Consider the following 10,638-nt stretch of genomic DNA (forward strand, 5'->3'; position numbering starts at 1 on the left):
TTGGGAGTTTAAGTATTTCCAAATCCCAGCGAAAACAATAATATTGAGCTCTAACCGCCAAAAAGATGCAAGCGATACTTTTTTCAAAATTTTATATTTGATTAAGAAATGCATCTAGATGCTCTTAATAGATGCTGCTACATAATATAGATGCTGATTAAAAAAGAAAATTTTTAAATTTTTTAAATCTTTAAATCTTTAAATTCGTTCCATAAAATTGTCATTTAAATTAAAAATACATGGAAACTATCGAAATCGATTGTTAAACTACTGCCTAAGGACGACAATGCGCATGAGTAACAACAAAGAAAAGCTTGACATTCTCAAGCTAATATCAGAGAGTACTCGTTCAGTGCGTACCGCAGCATATTCGGCTCAATCGAAAAAGTTGGTGGACAAAAATTGCCAAACCGGTCTCAATACTGCAGGCAAATATTCTGGAAAGTCGAATAAAAATATCCCTCCACTCTAGAAACGGAACAGTATATTCTAAGCATCGTCCATTTACTTAACCACGGAGTCTTCTTCAACAAGCACGCCACTTGCGTTGCCCTTCATAAGCAAGCAGTGAGAAGTGTTCTCTCCATATCTCTAGTGTACCCTGGAGACTGTAGGAACCAGACGTAGTTTTGAAATCTTTTGATTGCCGCCATATTTTTAAATGAAATTTTTGCCTCTCCACAACAACAACAAACTTTTCTCAATCACGTCTTTTTAAATTTCCTTCTTCCTGAAAAGGCATCCCTCCTCTTCTTCTGAGATGCTTGTTTTAGCTGAATTTCGCGTCGATCTATCTATGTCGATTTTTTAAAAAGCTCTGATTTTTTATTTATTTATGTTCAAAAATGAAGAAAAAAAAAAATTACGTTTGCATGCTTCCAATCTTTTGGAAAATACTTGAAACTAATTTCGAATGCTTGAAATTATTTAAAATACCATTCATAAACATTTTTCCGTAGGAAATATTTAATTAAAAAATTAATTTTTAAAGCCGTTTTTTTCTAATCGAAAAACTCGATATTTTTGAAATTTTGGACCTCGACTCTTCACCCTCAAAGGANCCAATCTTTTGGAAAATACTTGAAATTAATTTCGAATGCTTGAAATTATTTAAAAAACCATTCATAAACATTTTTCCGTAGGAAACATTTAATTAAAAAATATTTTTAAAGCCGTTTTTTTCTAATCGAAAAACTCGATATTTTTGAAATTTTGGACCTCGACTCTTCACCCTCAAAGGATGATAATAGAAGAAGAATAATTTCGATATCTCAAGGGGGCGTGGCACCTCCCATACAAACTAGAGTTTTCACACAACATATCTCTGGATGTATTCCTCGTAGAGTGCTGCAATTTGGTATAGAGATATATATTATCAACGCCAAACTCATGGAAAAAATGGGAGTTATTGAAATAGGTGCCACGCCCTATTGATATATCGAAATCGTTTGATCAGCCTTGATCTATTATCAGCCTTGGATAGTCTGGNCTCGTAGAGTGCTGCAACTTGGTATAGAGATATATATTATCAACGCCAAACTCATGGAAAAAATGGGAGTAATTTAAATAGGTGCCACGCCCTCTTGATATATCGAAATCGTTTGATCAGCCTTGATCTATTATCAGCCTTGGATAGTCTGGAGTTGAAATTTCAAAAATATCGGTACAGCTGTTCTCGAGTTTTCCGAACAGAAAAAAAACGAAAAAAAACGGCTTTCAAAATATATATTAGTATAAATAATAAATGAAATACATTTTTTAAAAAAGTCTGTCTACGGAAAAATGTTTATGAATAATTTTTTAAGTAATTGCAGACATTTGAAATTAATTTCAAGTATTTTCCAAAAAGTGGAAGCATTCAAATGTAATTTTTTTAATTTAGCAGCTACTACAAAAATCTTAAAAAAAATGCAAAGATTCTACAAAAATTCAACTCTGGGACATGCACGTAATAGCTACTTTTAGATGAATAATAAAATAAAAAAGAAAATAATTCTAAAAATTTAATACATTTGACGAGTTTGGGCACAATGAGCTTCTCAGATCAAATTCCGCATAACTTCTCGTTCTGGGAGTTAAACAAAAACTGAAGGGTTTTGCTGTATAGAGCACTTCAAAAGAGCCAGCTACTGAGCGTCAGCAAAGTTAACGGTATGAAAGGGCACGGCGAACTAAAAAAATGTCTTGGCTGTGCCTCACAGATCAGTTGCGCCCGACGAAGGGTTAAAAAGTTATATTCAATTTTGGCGTCCGAACGCCATGCGGGTTCACGAGCATATTCTATCCCCTGAAAGTAGCTGATATGGCACCTGCTGGTACAAAGAGAAAAAAGTTATAAAAATCTCATTTAAAATTTTTATTTTATAGCAAATTCATTAAAAATTTAAATATTTTGCTATTACTTTCTATGAGCTTTTAAACTTTTATTTGCTTTCGCAAAAATTAAATTTTAATCTTACATGAATTCAAATTTTTTACTTTGGGATATTAAGAATGCAAAGTATTCGAATGCATTTAACAATCATATACATATGTACACTTGTGCGTATGCACTTAGTGGGAGAGCAAGAAAGATCGATGGACAGCGCAGCATACTAAAAGTTTAATGAATACCTTAAATATTCTGGTTTACAGCAGTGCAAAGGTAAACTTGAATCAAATAAATTCGATTTGCAGACGAACGAAAGTTGTTTGCATTGCCAAATGTAAATAAAAATCAAATAAATAAAAAGCTTACATACATTTATTATATTTATCTACATACGTTCATATGTATATGTATATATATACATATGTATACATATATACATATATATGTATGTACGTATGTATTACATTGAAATGCGCAATGCCAGTGCAAGGGTCACGAGTGCTGTTCAATTGGCAAGGCAACCGTGCAAGTCGCAAATGCAAAATGTAAAGCTCTTATTGAATGGCAAGGAAAGCTCTGATAACATTAAGGTAACGAAAAATACATATAAAAGAAACAAAAAACCAAAAACATGCTAATACAAAAACAACAATCGCATAATAAGGCAATCAACAGCAAAAACAAAATATGTATCTTTGAAAATTACAGCACTAAATATATATATATATGTACACAGCACGCACACTGACACCTACATACATACCTACACGAAATTCACTCAGCCAAGTCAAGTCAAGTACTAGTGGCAGCAAACTTTTCGACTTGTTGGCCTTATTAACCCCAAAACTCGACACTAAATCGAACAACCAAGACAGCAAAACAACACAAACAAACAAAAGCTACCTCCCTCACCTTTTAGTAAGTAGTTTTAGACAGTTAAGCTGCCAACTGTTAGCTAACGAAACTTCTACGAGTACTCGTAACGGAAACGTACTTGGCTTTACTGGCTGCCTTGCGAGTCGACTGACTTACGTTTCCTAGCATTTGGCAAAAAAAACAAAAAACAAAAAACAAAAAACAGAAAGCATAACAAGTGCAACAAAATCATTGACAGCTACAACTACAACACACAACAGCACAAACACTAACTTAAATATGTAGTAGTTGGGACAATGAATGAAGGAGAGGCGAGACAGGAAGAGATAGAAGAAGGAGTGAATAAAAGGTAGATAATGGGGTGGTAAAAGGGTAGGAACAACTAAAAATCCAACAGGCAGCTGTAACTACAGCCAGTCATACTAGCGAATGCAATTCGAGTAGGTAGGAATGTGTGCATCATTTGCATGCATATAAGCTGCATTGCAATGTATTTGCTGCTGCTGTTGTTGTTGCTGCTTTCGATTTTGCTCTGCTCCGCCAACTGAGCCTCATTTAAAAAACATGAACAACTTGAGTGCACTGCTGCAATATGTATGCGCGCCGCCACTCACTTACATTTGAATGCATTTTTACAACGTATGTATGTACATATGAATGTATGAAAGGCTACATATTTATATGCATATAAATATGTATGTATGCATTTATATATGTAGTAGGGTGATTGACTAGGCTTTTCCAACCGGTTTCCGCCGTTTTTTTTTTTTAAATATTTTCAGTTGGTTTTTTGAAATATTTATTATTCGAATACCGAGTAAACCGTATTTTTGCATTGGAATAAAGCGAGTTTTCACCTATAGTTTATTTATATACCAGAATCTAGACTTCATAATTTTATTTTATTGAATAACTGCGCTTGATTGTAATTGGCTCAACACATGAAAAAGTGGAAAAAAGCAACAAGCATTCACAAGGCGAACTTGGCACAGTGCGTAGGCAACTGTCTGAGTCATTGGGATCGTCGGTTCGAATCCTACTGAAAGAAGTTTGATGAGGAAATGTGGTGATTTCCGAAATAGCTATCACTTCTACTATTTTTTCAAATTATTGTTGCTTTTCTACAATAAATTTTTCATTAAAAATGGCCTAAAGCTCAATAAAAATTGTTGAAAATTTTTATTAATTTTATATTTATTTTTTACCACCCTCATCTCGAAAGCTTCTGAATTGATTTGAATTTTAGTACTTAGAATATCTATGTGGTTGCCGCCTGTCTAAAATTTATAAGATCTTCACCGTTCATTGGATAAAAAACTGAGATATCAAGCGAAAGGATATAGTCTGCGGATGTTCAATAAGCTTTTATTTATTTTTTTAGTGGGGTTGCCCCAATTTAAAAATTACTACCTCTCATGAAATACGTGAAGGACTTTTTTGTTAATAAAAAAAAAAAAATGGTATAAAAGGAAAGGGCTTGGTTTTGTTTTTTTTCGAAGAGGGTTGCCGCCTGTGGGATAAATTATAAGATGTGGGCTGGTCGTTGGACTAAAAAGTGCGGTGTCAAATGAAAGGACTTGTCCTCCAGATGTCAAAAGTTTCTTTTTAAGTAGAGTTGTTGCCTTCCTTTTAATGGGGGTGTTATTTTTAGTACTTAGAATTTCTATGGAGTTGCCACCTGTCTAAAAAAATTATAATATCCGCACCGTTCTTTGGATTAGAAGAAATTAGGTATCAAGTGGAAGGGCTTGTCCTCAAGATCAGCAATAATGTGTTATTTTTAGAGTAGGGTTACCACCTGTTTAAAAATTATAAGATCTTCACCGTTCGTTGGATTAAAAAATGACATACCAAGTGAAAGGATATAGTCTGCGGATGTTCAATAAGCTTTTATTTCTTTTTTAGTGGGGTTGCCACCTATTTAAAAATGTTTAATTTACATGAAATACGTGAAGGAATTTTTTGTCAATTTAAAAAAATTAGGTATAAAATGAAAGGGCTTGGTTTTGTTATACATATATAATCCAGTTCTTCCGGTCAAAAAACTATAAGTTAATCTTAAGTAGACTCGATTGCTAAAGCAACAGTTTTTTGACCGGAAGAACTCTTCTGTTTTGTTTGTAACCCAAATTACTTTGAACTTATTTTGCATTATTTAATTCTAAATTAAAGCTATACTTATTTTTAGCGGTTATATTGTAATTATGGTCACGATTTCTCACTAACAGAAGGTAAGTGTTATATTAGAGAAGGTATGTAAAACAAAATCGGTTTGGTTGGTTTTTTCTTAATTTGAAAATGGGAACCGGTTTTTTTCAAATTACCATTTTTCGAAAAACCGGTTTCGAAAAAGAGGATAATCGAACACCCTAGTATAAGGCAAAAACTTATTCATACGTATGTAGTTATATTTTCATGCATTTTCCTACATATATATTTGCACATCTATACGCATTTTTAAGCTTTAATAACTTCTACAAGTTCAATTACGCGGTTTTGCAATTTTGCTGATACGCGGTTCTGCATTTTGTTGATACGCAGTTTTGCACTTTAAACGACGATATACACTTTATATACGATATGTATATCGTCGTTTAAAGTACAAGACCGCGTATCAGCTAAATGAAAAACTGCGTCAGCAGTCGATATCGAATTATAAACTTGAATTTACGTAGTCCATAGAAAATTTACTAAATTTCTTTGAAACTCTTAGAGTCAAGCCAGTGACTAATACCTATATATTTATCTAACAAAGACAGCGTTAGCGGCATTTACTTGTCTCAATTTTCTGTCAGAATCATTTGTATACCCCGAACTAATGCATTTCGTCCATATGAGTCGTTAGTCTGGAAATTTTTTTGCTCTTAGAGAATCAGGGGTATTATGGAAATTTTAACTGGTCCCACATTTAGCAACGCCTCATATATAGTCATCCAAATGATTAAAATCTGCACGGCTGGATAGCCATAGCTCTGGAGATATGGGATCATGAAAATTCTCCGATCTCCAATTTTCCGTCTTCATGGCCATTTGTGAATGGCATGGCATGTCCTTCCTTGCTCACAACCCTCTAAACCATAACAGTCGCCGGAAACTTTAATGCTTAAGGAAGAACTCTTTTGTGTTCGATCACACTGAAGCCAGATATAATTTGTGGCCTCACATGAATTGTCTCCTTTGTGCTGCAGTAAATCCTTACTTATTTACGACCTTAACCTATATAGGTAAATTTTAGTCTCGACAACCCTTATTTTTTACTAAGTTAAAACAAAGCAACAAATTAAGCTTTAGATACTTTTTTTTCGCAACAAAAGCTAACAACCAACACTAGCCAATTTCAGTCCATCTGTGCTATATAAAAATATAGTCGAAGTATACTTTAGCTCACAGCAACTCCTTCACTTTTACTTGCGCAAAACTTGTCCTCTAGTTACTTATTCATTCACACTCATAATGTGGTTTTATTAGTTAGTAGCNTATACTTTAGCTCACAGCAACTCCTTCACTTTTACTTGCGCAAAACTTGTCCTCTAGTTACTTATTCATTCACACTCATAATGTGGTTTTATTAGTTAGTAGCCGTTTAATTAAATAAAAATACATAACACCCATATAAGAGCAGAATATAGAGCAGGATGGCAAAAAAAAAATAAATAAAAAAATAAAAAGAATTAAGCAAGTTTGATGAGCCTGTGAAGTGGCCACTTTACTTAATCAAGCCATGACTTCAACTTGCAGAAACTTTAACTTGTTTTGCCTTTCCAATTTTACGAAGAAACGCAATTTTCTGCTGCTTTCTTTTCTTAAGCTGTGAGCTTATTAGCTAGACTACTGAGATTTTCTTTTACTTTTTATCCCTTTTTTTATTTTTTGTTTTCGCTTTGCAGAAAGGGGGTAAAAAAAAGTTATTTCCGCTTTGTTAATTTTGAGGGGAGAGTTGGGGAGGGGAGGGGGGGGGAAGGTAATGAGCAGTGCGATAAAAGTTTTGCTGCATTTTAATAGAACTTAAGGCCAAAGCTGACCTGCCTGCTTTATGGACTCACTTAATATTTTCTTTCTTTTTATTTTCTATGGTCGGTTGGTCTATTAGTATTTCACGCTGCAGTTTCTAGCTTCATTAACTTTATTGCACTGCATGTTAAGCGATTTTATCATAAAAGTTTACATTTTATATTTTCGTTTGAAGGGGGGCCATCTAACAGTCAATATGGAAAAATAAATATATTTATTTGCATTTACAATTGTTAAATAACCACAATTCGAAGAACAATAGAAGTATTATTTTGTTGTGGTCACACTGGCGTCGGCGGAGGTGTGGAAATTTAACAGCATTTCAAAGATTTTGAAATAGGTAAATGTGGAAAAATAATCTCTTTGGATACAAAAATTACCTTGACCTTTTTTAAACGTAGGACGTTCCAGTGTAGTACGTTTTTAATTTTCTTCCTTTTTGACTTCAAAACAGTATGCAATGAACTTTGAAAAAAATTGCAAACAGAAAAGTTTTAAAGTCATTGGTAACTATTATTCGCAGGCGTCTAGTGTAAAAGTCTTCTTATAATAATTATCAGCGAGATACATTTTTTTAAGTCTTCAAAGTCTTTTATTTTGAGACTTAAATTATAAAAGTTTTTACTTAGGACTACTTTAGAGCCAATTTGTGACTCAGTTGGAACTAAATAGTCCCGAAAAAGTACCGAAGGAGTAGGAAATGGTGCCGAAAAAGTTCTGAACTCTGTATGTATGTAATCCAGTTTTACGATTCAACTTTCTTTATGTAGTAAAACTAGTTATAAAAGCAAGTCCGTTTAAAACTGAGCAAAGTTCCACTTCACACCTTTTTGTAGAATTTTTCCATACTCAAATGCTTACTTACCTTCAACACAAAAAACTTCCAACGAATCCGATGTTTGATTGAACATTGTACAATTGGCTGGCATTTCTGGCTTGCCAGCGGCGATTAGATGAAAAACGCATGGCTCTTTTTGCTGACCAACGTTATTATCCGCCCAGCACATTATGGTGCCGAAATCCATTTCCTGCAAGAAAAATACAAAATATTCAGTGAGGCAATAAGTAGTTAGTATTTGTACAGCATTTAAATGTACGATTACATAAATAAAAATCTTAACCCTCATGCGATGTTGGGGTGAAATTTGGAATTTTATGATCACGTAACTCCTACGATTTTTCTTTAAGAAGAAATGTAGTTTTTTGTATTTGTGTTAAACTTCTATATCTTTTAAACTGTATTTATTAAATCTAGACTACAGTCGCGAAATAGTTTAAATTAAAAAACCTACATGGGCGTTGTATGTGTGATATTTCAGCAATGTTAAAAAAATTATTGTTATTCCTATCAGAATAGAGAAAGGCCGGTTTTTAAAAGATACAGAAGTTTGCACAAATCAACAAAATTTCATTTCTTTAAAAAAAAAACATAAAAGTTACATGGTCATGAAATTTCAAAAAAAAAATTGTCGGATGAATGTTAAATTTATTTAACTTAATTTATGACTTAGTTTCCTTTAAGTAAATAAAATTATTCCTTTTTTCGCACAAAATTTTATTTTTTTGCACTTTATTTACAAATTTTGAATAAGAAAAAATATAATTTTAGTTTTGCTTAAATCAATAAAAATATTCTAATTTTTGCACAAAATTTTAATTTTTTGTGCTTTATTTAAAAATTTTGAAGAAATAAAAATATAATTTAGTTTCCTTTAAATAAATAAAAATATTACAATTTTTGCATAAAATTTAAATTTTTGTACGTAGTCAATAAATTGTGTAAGTTGCATCGAATGAGGGTTAAACAATTTTAGAGAGCACTTACAACAAAAGGGGTATTTTCGAACTTGCTCTACTTGCTNCCCCTACAGTTTCTTGACGTATATAAGTTATTTATTATAAGCATTATGCTCATGTTTATACACATTTAAGCCTTTAGCTAACACAACTTATGTGTATAAGTACGTAGTTACTATATTTATGGACCTTTACTCCTACACCACTTTCAAAGTTTTTCTCTTATAAATATAACTCCAATTTTGCACCAGAATAACTAATTTATATGGTAATAATGGCAGCATGTGCTCCCCACCCTTTTACTTTAATACTTTATTATCTCCACAAAACTCTGATTCAAATAAAATTCATCCCCAATGTGGGGTCAAACTATTTCCTTTACTGATTTCGACACTCCTACCAAGTCTCACGTATTATCCCATTCCATTTCACTAACTTCAACTTTAGTTGTCATTATAGCCATATTATACTTTACTTTCCTTCATCCATATATCTTCTTATATAAGCCTGCTGTTATTTTTTCTTATTATCTACATCCACTCATCCCATCTTAAGCTATACACATACTTTTTCTAATATTGTTGTATAGGTGGACTGACTTACATTTATTATTTTTCTTCTAAGTAATTCAGTTTATTTCATTTTATTTTTATCTGTACGTTGTCACATGTGGTAACATTATATGTATGTAGTAAGTACTTAAATAAGTATGTAAGTATACTATGAATTCAGGTACCTCATTATATTTATTTATTTGGCAACTAACTTAACCCTTCGTAAACGAAGCTGTACCACTGATTCAATTTGACAAAAAGGAGTAGATAGATACATATGTGTACGAGAGCAGCATGGAAACCTATTAAGATTTAGCTCAAAATGTACGTTTTAGCGTAGTAGTAGGTTTCTTCACTCGAACATAATCCCTCACCGCTCACCGATTTGCATAGGGTTGGTAGCAGTCAGAGGGAGCTATACTGGGGATAATTTGCAAGCCAAATTGGCAATTCATGCAACTAAATTCTCCTTTTTGCATTTTCGATGAAGTTCACATGGATTTTTCAGGAGGTTCGGTATGAATTACAAAGATCATGTCAATAGTCCGACTTGTCAATTGCATTTGGCTTCATTATATGTGGGACCCTACTTAAATACAACTCTGCATCCAAGCACGACAACACTACCCGGACGATAGGTAGAACAAAGGTTAACGGATACTGACGGGCAGTAGAATTTGAAAAGTAACAGAGGCAAAACGAAACGCTGCGAGTCATATTTTAATTAAAAAGGAGAAGCCCACACACCTTACCGCCAATGTTACGCAATGTTAAATGTAATGCATACTTCAATGGAATGGAATTGCACACGTACATATGTACGTACATACATGTGTATGTGTATAACAACACACAATCGCAGGCATCCTATGGCATTTTAAAAATGTCATCGTTAGAAAAATATTGTATTCCAATAAGCAAGCGGAGCCGGAAACGGCAAATATGACATCAAAACGGAAAGTATTTTTTCCAATTGGGAGCACATATACCGGATGAATAATGTATAATTTATTGATAAGTTGATTACAC

At 33.0% G+C, this 10,638-nt stretch overlaps 1 protein-coding gene across 1 annotated transcript in view; it reads right to left on the reverse strand.

Annotated features, from left to right (window-relative positions):
- Positions 1–10,638, reverse strand: part of side-VI (sidestep VI transmembrane protein) — a gene marked incomplete at its 5' end in the record, with an annotated part of 38,266 nt that overhangs the window by 16,461 nt on the left and 11,167 nt on the right. Inside the window, one exon of the mRNA XM_017627838.1 lies at positions 8,124–8,286. Coding sequence (XP_017483327.1) covers positions 8,124–8,286 — 163 coding nt within the window. The remainder of the gene's footprint in view (positions 1–8,123; positions 8,287–10,638) is intronic.

Source organism: Rhagoletis zephyria, unplaced genomic scaffold (genome assembly GCF_001687245.7).
Source record: "Rhagoletis zephyria isolate East Lansing unplaced genomic scaffold, Rhagoletis_zephyria_1.1 Rzeph_scaffold_05530, whole genome shotgun sequence".
NCBI lineage: Eukaryota > Metazoa > Arthropoda > Insecta > Diptera > Tephritidae > Rhagoletis > Rhagoletis zephyria.